The sequence below is a fragment of the Eretmochelys imbricata genome, chromosome 14 (genome assembly GCF_965152235.1).
Source record: "Eretmochelys imbricata isolate rEreImb1 chromosome 14, rEreImb1.hap1, whole genome shotgun sequence".
In the NCBI taxonomy this organism is placed as follows: Eukaryota; Metazoa; Chordata; order Testudines; family Cheloniidae; genus Eretmochelys; species Eretmochelys imbricata.
The window spans coordinates 10,314,242-10,328,633 of NC_135585.1; the positions used below are offsets into that span (position 1 = coordinate 10,314,242).

Below are 14,392 nucleotides of genomic sequence, written 5' to 3' on the forward strand. Positions count from 1 at the left end.
ACAACTGAAGTATTGCCAGGACATATGTAATTGTAGTAACTTGGTTACGCTATTCTGTAGCATGGTATTATGAAGACAAATGGATGACTTTGTTGTTTGTAATCATCAGGATTTTCCAGAAGATTAAACATATGAAAGCAAAGCTTCCTAAGCAATTCCCTAGGAGATTTCATCATATCACAGAGCAGGTTCAAAAGCAACAGCTGATCTAATTCCAAAAGCTCTTAAACTCACTGTACATTCCAATGTATTCTTCCTGGTGCTTTTGTGAGCTTTTCTACACACCAGGCCAAATTCCAGGCTTTCGTGCAAAGCCTGACAACCAGGCTTTGTGCAGAGCTCTTTGTGGAGACTGGGGAATTTACTCCTCCTTTATCATGCTGGAGCACTAATGCAGCTGCTGCCCTTAGAGTTCCCCTTATATAGGGAGATTTTGGTCAGTGGGATCTACACAGTCATGGATCTGTTACTGATGTTCATTCACCAAGGCAGCATGGTCTAGTGAATTGAGCACAAGGCTGGAGGCCAGGGAGGCCTGTGTTAAAATCCTACTTCTACTACTGTCTAGTCTTAATTTCTACTAAACACTGGGCCTGATTCTGCTCTCACTTAAACCAATGGAGTTACACAGGTAAAGATGGTCTGAGAGCAAATTCTGTCCTATTTTTCAGCTATGCTGCAGAAACAGACTCAGAGGGCCGCATCCTCAGCGGACATAAATCAACAAAGCTTTATTGAAGTCAATATACCTATGCTGATTTACACTGGCTGAAACTCTGACCCTCAGATTTAAAGGTTTAACCTGAAGAGCGCTGTGTCGCCTAGTGGATTTGACATAAGACTGAGTGTCAGGAGACCAGGGTTGTGACACTAACTCATAGCCACTTCACCTCTCTGAGCCTCAGTCACTTCCTCTGTATAATGACGTAACAACATTTACTTACACTCTGTTGGACGTGTTGTGAGGCCTAACTAAATAATGGGCCGGCTCCTCAGTTGGTGTAAATCAGTGTGGCTCCATTGAGATCAGTGGAGCTGTGCTGATTTACTCCAGCTGAGGGGCTGGCTCAGTCTTTGCAAAGTGTTAGATTGATGAAAACTATTACGAAAGCCAGTTCTCAGTGGACAGGAGTCATGAGGTCCTTCCTTCCAGTCCGTGATCCACCCACTAGGCAACCCTTCTCCTGCTACAAACCTGGCTTTCCGTTCAGCTTGACAACTCCCAGCTGCAAATTGCAGAGCAAAAGTGACCTTGCAGTTCCCTCCCCCCACTGTACTTCAATGCAAACAGTTTCCAGGCGCCTCTAATTTCATAAAAATATTGAAATGGAAGGGGCTGACACCAGTTACACAGCTTAGGCAAGTCTCCAAAGGCTCTTTTATCATGTTACAATTCTCATTCATCCAATATGTGATGCTTTGCTACAACACAAGCGATTGAGAATTTTTATATGATCCAAAGTAAGAATGTGTGCCATGGCGGGTGCTGCCAGATGGTACTGTTCCAGAGAGTCTTCCAAATTCTTTTTCTTAGCATGCAAGAAAATGCTCAGCCTTGGGAAAACTCACTGTATTATTATTAGTTTTTCTAGGCAAGGAACAGAAATGGGAGTTGCGAAAGCAGCAGCCGAATTTGCTTTCTGCCTTGATCTCCAATTGGAGTCAATTCTTGAGGCAGAGGTGTTCCCTAGGAACTTGGCATTGGCTTAGGGCTGAGATTCCTGAAAGAATGGCTTGCCCTGCATGCAGTTTGTGACCACTTCTGCTCCAGGACTGGTGTGTGTGCAAATAAAATAAGCTACACTTGGAATATACCCAGACTCTGTATCATTTATTTCTCCTCCACTGAGAAGTTGACCTGAAAGACCCTGGACATCTGCTATTGCTCAGAGAGGGGAGACAGTCTCATGCAAAACAGCTCCTCTCATAGTCCTATATGAAGCCAGCTATTTAAGAGTCAGAATATGCAGTCTGCAGCTCACTTCCAAAATCCTCTACAAACGATGGTGTTTTTGTGACTCTTCATTGGAGAAACATTCTATTTTCTTGCAATATTTCTTTTCAATTTCCAAATAGCCTTGCTGAATTAAGTTGCCATAGTTACAATAGGACTGTGGCAGACCCTTGATCATCATGATTATGGCATATTTGCACTCAGAGAACTAAGGCTGCATCTTTCATGTTCAGTCTTAAGCACTTCTGTGAATGTGAATCGTTTGATGCAGCTTGGAATATGATAAGTAAAACAGCAGGGGAAAATGACAACTTCACAGCAGTTTGATTTCTTCAGTTAAAACCAAATTCCAAGCTTTATTCCAGTTAGAAATCGGATTTAAAAAATAAATAGGAACATTTCAACAGTCGATATAGAAGAGAGACTTTTAAACAGCTTTAAAAAGTATCCCAGGCTGCTGCTTTGACTCTTGAGCTATCAAAGGCACAGGCTGGTTCCCATGAATGAAGAGCGCAGAACTGGCTGAGATTCGAACCCTCTCCCCGTTTTGGGTTGTTACGTTAAAAAAAAACGTAGCAGTCTTGCCCTCACACTGGTTAGTACAACAATTTTTCATTCCATTGGCACCACCTCTGCTAGAGTACATAGTGTCTCCCATCTGGAGGTGGCCAAGTCCTCTCTGTTGATCCAAAATAGTTAAAAAAAAATTATTGGGGTGGGGGGCGGAGAATAGAAAGAGAGATCCTTGAAGCTTTTTCATGGATCCCTGCATGAAAACAATTTTCAGGGAAGAACAATTAAATGAGAGCGGGGATGCACGCTTGCTTTCACATGTTTGCATCTGACTTATTGCAAGGGTTAAGAGCAAGATAGTACGCTCAAGTGATTCCAGATGGGCCAATATTAATATCTTTCTTTTCCTGATGAATGAGAAGGTATGACCCAGTTAGGAAACTGCTAAAATTACAGGCGCCACAGAGGCTTTGACTGGTGCCCTACCACAGATTTTTTTATCCTTACCTCGGCAACTGTAATGCTGATGAGCCGCTCGAACCTGCTGAAGGAGACGTTCCAGGGCTTCGGTATGTCCCCAGTGCCTAGGTTCTCTGCCATCGCAGTCTTTCCAGTCTGTTGAACAAAAGAAATAAACAGATGGAAATGTAAAGGAGGAGAAGAGGGCTCTAAAATGTTTTCTTGCTCCTCATGTTTCCTGGCTGTTGGGGGGGGGGGATTTGCATATATGCACATGGGATGGAATGGCACTGCCTACACTATAAGCTTCCTCTCCCCCTGCAAAATAGATAATATAATAATAGCAATATAGGGCAAGAGATTCAACAGAAATCAGCTCCCAGCAGCTTCTGTTGTGACAATTACTGCCAGAAACATCTAGCTGAGGTGCCTATATGCCCCCTACTGCCATAGCTGGTCAGAAAATGGGGTTTACCATAGCCTCTGAATGTCTCACAATCATTAATATAATTATCCTTTATCCCATTTTACAGATGGGGTGCTGAGACACAGAGAGAGACTAAGTGACGTGCCCAAGGTCACATGGGAAATCTGTTGTGGAGCAGAGAATCGAACCCAGGTCTCCTGATGGTGCCCAAACCATTGGAACATCCTTGCTTGCTGGGCTCAGCACTTTTGAAAACCTGTTCCTGGTTTGCTAGCTAAAATCTCAGCCTTACTAAAACCTTCCATCACAAATTCTTTGTCATGGGCGTGAGAAAATCAACTGAGTTCATGAAATCCAGGCGAGCCATGATTTCAGACAATTTAAAATGTTATATTCACACTTCTTTTATTTACAAAAATAAAATGAAATAAAATAAAAAAAACCCCACACAGCCCGGTTTCACAAATAAAAGCGTGCCCTTGGCATGTCAGTGCATCAACAGATTCCTTCTTCTCTTCTCAGCGGGCACAGAAGACATGTGCCACCAGCTAACTGCTCACTTGCTGAACATACAGTACTAATTTAAGTTGAGAGTGACATATTCCTTCCCAGAGACTCAACATGCCAGAGACCTAAATGTGTTTTAGCCTTGACTTGCTACAATGATAACAAGCCCCACGTACGGGTGGATGTAGTGGACAGTGGCTACTGCTATAGTCTGTGGAAGTAACAGCTGTAGAGAAGTATCCTTTATGTCAGACATTCTGGTGGACGTCAAAAGCAATAACTTTTGTAGGTCAACACTGGGAGATCAATTCTTAGCTATATTCGGTATCCACTGGGTGCAGGTATGTGGGGAGACACATAGGAACCATTTGCTGCTCGCGGATCCTGGGGCCGGCTGGAGGCTGGTGTCATTTAGAACAGCTCAGCTTGGTTTGGCCTTCAGAGGGACATCTGCCAGCTGGGGATGGCCAGAGCAGAGCAGCATTCTGGCCATACCTCTTTTATTGCCGAAGTTTTCCTCGAATACATTCACTGGAGCTGGGGCGGGGGGTGGGGCGTGGGGGGAGGGAGAGGGGTTAGAAGCCAGCACTCAATGAGTCCCCCATGCCAGGAGAATCTCCAGCCAAGAAGATTAATTGACTTTGCAATCCCTCGGTGCCTTGGGGGTGGAATGGGAGTCAAGCTTGAACCCTGGATCTTTAATTCCCCTAACACATTGATTCTCAGCGACCGGTCCACGGGCCGGTGCCAGTCTCTGAGATCTCCCTGGCACAGGCAGCAAGCTGGTCTCTGGGATCAGAAAGGTTGAGAAACTCTGCACTAGCATATTTTTCTGGCGGTCATTATAGACCATTTTATAGAGTGTTCAAGAATCTAACTTTAGTTCGTAGCTTAGGGCCAAATTCTGCTCGGTTACACCAGTGTCATTCCAGGGGCACACTGCTCTTGCTGAGTACTTGCTTTGCTAGCTTTCAAACCCAGTGGTAAAGGCAGTCCCCTGGATAAAGACCTTCTCACTAGAATAAGTCCTGCTGACTGTAAGTGGACCAATGAATAAATAGCATGTTGCTATTTAGCAAGCTGAAATTCTGACGTTAACGTTACCTCATAAAAAGAGTTGAAACTTAGGCTAACAGAGTCTCACTCAAGCTTGAGCGTGTGTCATTGAGGACACATAACAATGAAAATACACCATAATGGCCAGCTATACAACAGGATCTGGGCCTGCTTAATAGTACCGTGTTCCCGGAAGAAAACGTATGCCAATGGTCTTGTTGAAACACTGTTCTTTGACACACGGGGGCCATGCGTAAATTTCCATATGTATCATGGGCGATGACTGGTCTCTTTCTACTGTTGCCATGCCTGCCTCTTCTAAAAATAACACTGCAGCCTGCCACGAGTGCCCCACCTGCAGCCGTGGCACCATTGTCATAGAAGGCATTGCCTGGGAGGAGGTAGGAGAAAGGTGGCTTTACTCCACCTGGATTCTCAGAAGCTGTGGGGACAAAGTGGCCTTAATTCTTACTTAACTGGGGCTGCCTATGGCTGCTCTGCAACTTTGTGTCCCTGCAGCACCGAGCTCTATGAGCACTTCCTTTCCCACCCATGATCCTCCAGAGCAACAGGGCCCACAAGGAAGGCCACTGTTCATTTGCTTATATCGACCCTAGGCTGCTCCTAAACTGGGGACATTCTCTCCCAGGCCACTGAAGCACCATAATGCTGCCAGAGTGGCATAGGCAGGCTGCAGGAAGGGCCACAGGGTTTTGGTTAGGGCTGGTCAAAAACTTTCCATCAAAACTGCTTTCGACAGAAAATTGGGTTTTTGATAAAAGGAAAAGTTTGCTGGAATGTGCCTGCTCTCCTTGAAAATGTTTGTTTGTTGGAATACCGAAAAAGCCAATCCCAAAAATTTTCACTTGAAAACCAATTTTTTGGGTGTGTGTGGGGGGGGGGGGGGGGGAGGGTACTTGTGGGGAGAAGTTTTCAGTTAAAAAAAAAAAAGCAGGTTCTTTTAGATGCAAAGTCTTAACTTTCTCCAGGAAAATAAACCCCATTTTCTGACCAGCTCTTGTTTGGGTTCATAGTGCCTGATGGAAAAGCCCACTGAAGTCTGTGACAAGACTTCATTTGACTTCAATGGGCTTTGGATCAGGCCCTTCTTGCAAAGTATTTTTAAAAGGTTGAACAAGAATACAAAGAAAGAGGCACTGTCAGAAGGATGGGACAATACAATATTCCCAGAATAATACCTCAGTCCAATACAGGGCTCCAGTATAAAATGCCACTTGTTTTGTCAGGGGTTCCCTGCTCTGCAGGGTTATGCTGTTGACTGACACTGAGGGTTTGTCTGCACTTATTGGTGGACCCACTGTGCGGCGATCAATCCACCGGGGGTCAATTTGTTAGAGTAACTCTGGATTTATATTGGTGTAAGTGAGAGCAGAATTCGGTCCAGAATAAGCCAGTAGTACTGTAACAGCCTCATTTACCCAAATTCCACTTCCCACAACTCTCAGCTAGTTAGTGTCAGTCCAGCTTCCTTTATGTTCTCACATTACCATTCAAGCTTATTAACTGGTTACATTAGCCTAATAAAAGAAAGTGCGAATGCAATAAAATGAAAACCTTCACCACACTAATCAATACAAGGGAAGCTGTAATGTGCCTAGCCAATTCAGCAGTGAATACTAATCCAGGAAAAGTGACTAACAATAGGATGCCATTAGGATAAATTAAAAAATTGCAAAAGAAAAATTACGGTCCCAGTGGAGTTTCAGCAAACCCACCATGATTTTTAAAAAGAAGATGGGTTTCAGTCATGTGGAACACTTTAACTATTACTTAACTACTACTGTGAACATGCATGCACATAAGTATCTCTACTTATATGAGCAGTCCATTGACTTCATTGAGAATTAACACCTCTCAAAGTCTTAAAGGATTGGACCCACAATGTTTGTTTCAGTGCAATGCACAGGGCAGAATTGTCTGCGCTATCAATGTTTTCCTGATGGTAGTTCAGATTCAGACTATGATCTTCTCTTTTCCTTACATTATAGAAAGTTCAATATGACAGAAGCCTATTAAAGGACATAAGGATCAAAATCCTAACTCTTGTGCATATATGTATGCAGGATCAGGTCCTAAAGAGACAACCTGCTGACAAAGGACTGGAAAAAGTGTGGAAGTGGAAACAGTACAGGATAATTCTTTCCAGGTTTTTTTTGTTTGAAGTTATATTTTATTTATTTCATTCCTGGGTGACAATGGGTCAAATTCACTTTAAAAACAAAAAGACTCTGATAAAGTAGCTCTAATAAATCAATCATGGTGATCTTAACCTACTAGAAGGAGAAGCACAGGCAGGAGTGGTAGTCTGTGAAGGTCCCCATCCTTTCATGTTGTATGCTGAGACACGAGCGTAATAACTTTGGCCCTGCAAATGCGTTGAAATGGAAACAAAATGTTATTAAACATTTCACTTAAAAATATTAACAGTAATACTTTGCACTTTGCTTCTTCAATGCCCCATACAAACATCAACTAATGAACCCCTTATCATAGCGACTTTTAAAATTACTTATAGCCAGTTCTACAATCCTAACTCATACCTAATAGGGCCACTGAACTCAATAATTGGTGCAGAGAAGTTAAATGACTTGCCCGGGGCTATACAGTGAGTCAGTGGCAAAGTAGTGAAATCAGAGAGATTAGTATGTACGTACTACTCACTCTAAAGGTCATAGAATCAGGGCCTATGAAAATATATAATGAAGTAATGATTTCAGTTTTAGGGGTTTTTTGTTTGTTTGTTTGTCTCCCAGCAGTAGAGTAATCCCTATGACTGGGATCAATAGAAATCTGCTTTGTTTAAATACTAAAAAGTTTACCCAAAGCTTATCTAACTGTCCATCCTCTTTGGTCTAAAAAACTGGGCTGGAGTTGCTATGAGAACAGATGTTTTTGCTAGATTTACAGCACTTCCCATTCTAGTTAGGTTGGAAAAACTGCAGAAACAGCCTCCCTCTGTGATATTTTGGTCCTTCTCCTCTGGTCCTGGAGGAACCCAGGAAGCACTGAGGCTGGCAAAGGTGAAACGCAAACAAACTAAACGTTAAACCAACTTTTCTGAAGTTGAAAATAGGCTCTGGTTCAGTTCAAACCAGAGGTACAAAGATGATTGATTCCTTACTAATCCAATCTGTTTTGACCATTGCTTGTCTACATGGCACAAATCTGGACTATGGGGATATGAACTGTACAGTGCTCTAACGTGTTGAGCTGTAACTGCTCCATGTAGACCTTGCTGGCACAAAACCGAAAGATACCCAGCTCACACTGATGTAAAGTAGAACCTCAGAATTACGAACACCAGAGTTACGAACTGACTGTTCAACCACACACCTCATTTGGAACCAGAAGTATGCAATCAGGCAGCAGTAGAGACAAAACGAATAAACAAAAAGCAAACACAGTATTGTGTTAAATGTAAATAACTAAAAAAAAATAAAGGGAAAGCAGCATTTTTCTTCTGCATAGTAAAGTTTCAAAACTTTATCAAGTCAACATTCAGTTGTAAACTTTTAAAAGAACAACCATAACGTTTTGTTCAAAGTTACAAACATTTCAGAGTTACAGACAACCTCCGTTCCCGAGGTGTTCATAACTTTGAGGTTCTACTGTAGTCCCCTTTCAAACAGGATTACATGAATGTATACTAGATAGTTTACACTGGCGGAGTCAACCTGGAACAGTTAGAGCATGACTCGTTAGATTGCTCTACAATTCACACCCCTGTAGTCCAGACTCTGGTGATGTGTAGACAAGCCCTACGAATATAACTAAGGATGAGGTCCTTATATCCTTACTCACATTGGAGTATGCATCCGATGAAGTGAGCTGTAGCTCACGAAAGCTTATGCTCAAATAAATTGGTTAGTCTCTAAGGTGCCACAAGTCCTCCTTTTCTTTTTGCGAATACAGACTAACACGGCTGTTACTCTGAAACCTGTCACATTGGAGAGTGCCTTATTTCACAAGGAATCCCTAGGGGACTGATTCTCATTTGCATGAAGATGTCCGTATGCCGCTCTGGCAATGGTAACAGGCCTCAGTATAAATGAGAATCAGGCTCACTGACTTCAGTGGGACTACTGGTGCATCAGGGTGGCAGATTCTGGTCCTTAGGACCCAGTCCTGCGAATAGTGTTTAGTCCCACTAACACCACAGTAGTAAGCTACTTCCAGCACTATGTGTTGGCAGGATCAGGACCTTAACTCGCTTGTAAGCTTGTGGGCAGATTCACCAGCCACAGAAGGAAACTACAGGCTTCTTTGTTCTATCTCAGGTACTTACATGGTCAATTTACTGTAGTATCCAAGTGCCTTGCAAGCTTCTCACAACAAATCTGTGAGGTAGGGAAGTCCTAGTGGGGGCAGAGAGGGTAAGTGACTAGCCCAAGATCATGCAGGGAGTCTGTGGCAGTGTAGGGATCTGAAGCCAGGCCTCCCCACTCCTACATGAGTGCCCTAGTCACTGGGCCAGCCTTCCCCTGCAACTCACAGCAATTTCCTCAGACTTGTTTTGTTTCCAAAATTCAAAACTAGAGCAAATAAACTCAAGCTACTGAATTATAAATGCCTCAGGCATTTCCAGCCTCACACAACTGGGAGAGAGGACACATCCTTTGTGGCAGTCTCCTTTGCATCAGCTTCCTCTTTCCTTTTATAACTCTGCCTGGATCAGCCATGCGATAGGCAGGAACCTGGTAACTCCCTACACGCTCAAGTGCCTTTACACCTCGTCACACCACCAGAGCTAGGATACTCAGAACTAGGGCTGGTGTTCACGCCTTACTTCATTCCATTGTAGCTAGGTAGTACAGCTGAGTACTTAAATAGCTCAGCTACAAAGCATCAGGTAAGAAAGGCAGGAGAAGGAATGTATAGTGATTGAGTGTGTGGCAGATTGCAATTTACTGCATTTTGACAACTACAATCTCAGTTGGAACGGATTGTCTCTTGACTGAGACTGTGTAGTGCAAATAAGTGATACATTACACTTATGAGACACCTTTAAATTTAGGACATCAAGATGATTTCCAAGCACTTTTCAATCCTCAAAACACCCCATGAAGTAGCAGATATTACGTCTGTTTCCCCCATGGTGAAACAGAGGTTAAGGCCCATATCCACAAAATCAATGGAAGTTAGGAGCTTAAATTCCTTTGTGGATCCTGGGCCCAAGTCACATAAAAATTCAGTCACATAGCTGGGAACAGAATCAGCAATTGCTTGCCCAGACCTGTGTTCTAACCACTAGACAATGTTCCCACACCCAGAGTCACCTTCCTCCAAACATACTACCCAAGGTGCTTTGACCAGAATATCATGAGAGATTGGAAGACATAGTTCAAAGATCTCCACAAAATCCCAGTACGGGTGGATCCCTGAGTTAATGGACCACAGTGGGTCCCAAAGAGACATTACAAACTATCAATTATCACTTAGGGAGACTCTTGACATTAATGGACAGCTCCACAGTCCTGCATCACAGCCTGCGCGCCAATGCAGACAGAAGCGTCTAGACACCTAACACGGCTCCCATCGAGCTTTACCATTGATTTGAATGAGACTAGCGTTAGCCCAGTGAGGAGTGCTTTTCGAAAATCCTGCCCTTCATTTAAAGATACGGCATCCTTGGCAGAGAGTGTGAGTGTAGACAGCATACAATCGGCTCTGCTGTTAACATGTGCCCCTGAAAGTGACTATGCAAGTTGAGGTGCTTTTATGTCTAGTAAAGGTACTTTGAGAACATAGGTACTTTGAGGTACGTTGGGGAACATAAAGGTACTTTGAGGTACTTTGCTGAGAACATAGCCCAAATGCAGGAAATACAGGCTATGGCCCGGCAGCCTGGAAAAGTTTCAAATCAAAGCTCTTCAGACTGAAAAAATGCCTGTTCTATTCTGGCTGGGAGGTTTTTATATTGTGCCCATCACTTTACTCTTTGCCTATCTACCCTACAATCGGACCTGTGACTGCTGCAGGGGTGGGCACCCCTGAGCTAGCTTTGACCTAGCTAGCATGAGTGGCTATAGGAGTGACGCTCCAGCAGCTAGCTGCCTAAGTAAGTGACCAGGGTGGGCTTGTACAGCTTGGGTTGAAGCCTGTGGTGCTGCAGCCTCACTGCTAGCTTAGAGTTAGCTTGCGTATGCCTACATGGGCTGCAATCATCCCTCCACCTGCAGTGTAGACATGCTTCCAGGCATACACATTTGAGAATTTTAACCCAAGCAGACAGTCAGATCTCGAACACCTGTGCTTCAGGGTACTGGCGAGGGGTTTTTGGCATAAACTTGTTTTTCTCTCTGCTGTTATTTTGTCTTAAGGGCCTGATTCAATCCCGAGTGAAGACTCTCATTGACTTCAGTGTGTGCTGGATCAAGCCCCAAGTGAATGGTTCCAGCGCAAATATTTGTGTGAATTTTGAACAAGGTTTGTTCTCGGCAAGTATTTGCAAAACCAAAATTTGCTTGCACAAATGTTCACAAAAAGCCTGCAGAAAAGCGTTACAAACATATGGTTCAAGTTAGCCTGCTTAAAAATCCAAGTGAATATTCATGAGAGATTTTCTCCGTCATTGACCCAGTTCTTATCTGTATGAAAATACACATCTTCTGAAAAGACTGCAATCAGTGACTTTGTTCCTGAATGAGGTAGAGGAGATAGAATTGTTATTTTAACCATCAGATATGGAGTCAGGATTGGATCTCTCAGGAGCCTTTGATCTGCACTAAGATTATCCTGTGATCCAGAGAGCAGCGGCTTTCATTCCAATCTTTTCTGATCTCCCCATAACATGACAATTTACAAAACAGTTCCTGCTGTCTCTCTATTCCTTTGTGACTTTCAGATTATGGATACCAGACATATTATGCTTAATAACTGGCAGTTGTTGTCAGAGGAATGGCACTCTGCTGTTCTTGCCAAGAGGCCTGGATGCAAATGTCACAGCCCGTGTACCATTTGGGGAGTTTAAGATCTAAATTAATGATTTGGCATTTACCATTCTGAGGCCTGTGATGGTGCATCTCAAAGACTGAAGATTGTCCATGATTATTTCCCCAGCCAAAGGAGAAAAGTCTTCAGAACAGCTCCATTCCACTAGAAAATAAATAACAAGGGTGAAATGTAATCAGATTTCAGTGTCAGGTAAAGAAATTGAGGCAGTTTAGCAACTCGGAAATTAACTAGCCTTCTTTTTCTTCCCCCCGCCACCTCCCATTTCCCTATTAGCTCTCCCATGGGACTATAGCGAGACAAAATGATGATGTTTCACAACACTGTGAACAGCAATTGACTGTGGTTTGTGTGTCTCTCAATAACAAAAAATAGCTCAAAAGCTTTTCATAAAAGTACATTTAAAATGTTTTGGCATGCAAGTTATATTCAGTTCGCATTTGCTCTCATTTAAGCAACTTCCTTTTAAAGAAAAAGCAGCAGCAGGAAAAACATCTTGTGTGGAGGACTTTGGTCTGCAAACACAATGAAGCAAGCCTATAAATCAAAATCAATAGAAAGCCCCTGATCTTGCAAATGGATTTGCGTGGGTGGACCCTTGTGCCTATGCAGAGCCCCAGGGAATCAGTGAAGTTTCACACGAGTGCCAAGTTCTGATCATAGATTCCGAAGCCAGAAGGGATCATTGTGATCATCTAGTCTGACCTCCTGGTTAGCACAGGCTACAGAACTTGTCCAAAATAATTCCTAGTGTAGATCTTTTAGAAAAAACACCTTGATTTAAAAAAATAGGCAGTGATGGAGAATCCACCCTGATCCTCGGTAAATTGTTCCAATCGTCAATTACCCTCACTGTTAAAAATGTACATGTTATTTACAGTTTCAATTTTTCTAGCTTCAGTTTCCAACTAGCTGATCGTGTTATACCTTTGCCTGCTGGATTGAAGAGTCCATTATGAAATATTTGTTCCCCAGATAGGTATGTATAAACTATGATCAGGTCATCCCTTAACAGTTTCTTTGGTAAGATAAACAGGTTGAGCTCCTTGAGTCTCTCTCAGTGGTTGTCAATCTTTTTTTATTTGCGGACCCCTAAAAAATTTCAAATGGACGTGCGGACCCCTTTGGAAATTTTGAATGGAGCTGCAGACCCCTTTGGAAATCTATTGTCTGTAAATATATGAATTCTGGCCAGTCAGTTTTCAGTCTAAATCTTTTGCGGACCTCTTAGACATAGTCCATGGACCCGAGGGGTCAGCGGATCACCTCAGCTTGAGAACCACTGGTCTATCACAATAAACCACGTTTTCCAACCCTTCAATCATTCTTATGGCTCTTCTCTGGATCCTCTCCAATTTATCAACATCCTTCTTGAACTGCCAATCCCAGAAATGGATCGTATTCCAGCAGCAGTGAGAATGGTACCAAATACTCTACTCTCCTATTTATGCATCCAAGGATCACATTCTCCCTTTTGGCTATAGCATCCCACTGGGAGCTCATGTTCAGCTCCAAGTATTTTTCAGTCATTGCATCCCAGGATAGAGTAAATATGGCCTACATATTATAACACATCACGTAGCTATTACTGCAGGAGCCATTACCCCTTTTTTGGCCTAAAAGTTGGCCTGAGTGGCTAATAAAACTTTGGGTTCTTGCAGGTTGTTCCAGTTAGGAGGAGAAATGGGATGGGGCCAGATACCTCTGATGCAATCTTGTTTATTTACAAAGAATGTACAAAGTCCTGTTTCCTTGAACACAGGAGGAATCAAAGAGGAGATAGTTTCTTGGCATATAGCCCCCAAACTCTTTTAGCCAGCACCACACTGTGCTTGGCTGTGCTGTGTGTGTAGTTTTCTTCTCTCTCTCTTCCACCAGCCCACCCAGAACAATATCCAGTGAAACCCTCTGTACATGTAGTACTCATTCCTGGGTCGACTCGCAAACATATTTGTTTTAGGAGTGGACTTTTATAAAGGAGCATCAGCTATCTTAAATGATGGGTTGGAGTTGCAACCACCAGCTTCAATGATATTTTGCCCAACCCGCAACAGAATTATCTTCTCTGGGCCTGATCCAAAGCTCACTGAAGTCAATAGGAGTCTTTCTATTGACTTCAGAGGACATAGGACCAGATCTCTACTCCATTTCAGATTGTGTTACATAATCACAGAAGTCACACAGAACCATGAGGAATTACTAAGCAGTAGCCCACTATGAAAGTGAATCAAATGATGCTGTATTGACATATACTTTGCAACTGAAGGGGCTTATCCTGTGGGCTTAAGCAGATGCTGGGGTATCTTTACTCACTTAAGTCTTCCCATTAACTTATAAGAAGTACTCATGAGTGAAAGATTTACAGGATCAGTCCCACTGCCATCAATCTCCCCCCTCCATTCCTTGCAAAAATGAATGAGAACATAAAAATAATATAAAATAGAGCGATGCAGACAAGTTAAATAGTTTTTAAAAGGAGCACAAGCAAGTGGGGAAGTGTGACT

General features: G+C 43.0%; 1 protein-coding gene across 1 annotated transcript in view; it reads right to left on the bottom strand.

Moving 5' to 3' along the window:
• ANKFN1 (ankyrin repeat and fibronectin type III domain containing 1) overlaps nt 1-14,392 on the bottom strand; it is a 99,259-nt gene that overhangs the window by 37,484 nt on the left and 47,383 nt on the right. The window contains exons 6-8 of the mRNA XM_077834091.1: nt 11,935-12,032; nt 7,212-7,302; nt 2,975-3,082 (exon numbers count right to left, since the gene is read on the bottom strand). Of these exons, the coding sequence (XP_077690217.1) occupies nt 2,975-3,082; nt 7,212-7,302; nt 11,935-12,032 (297 nt within the window). The remainder of the gene's footprint in view (nt 1-2,974; nt 3,083-7,211; nt 7,303-11,934; nt 12,033-14,392) is intronic.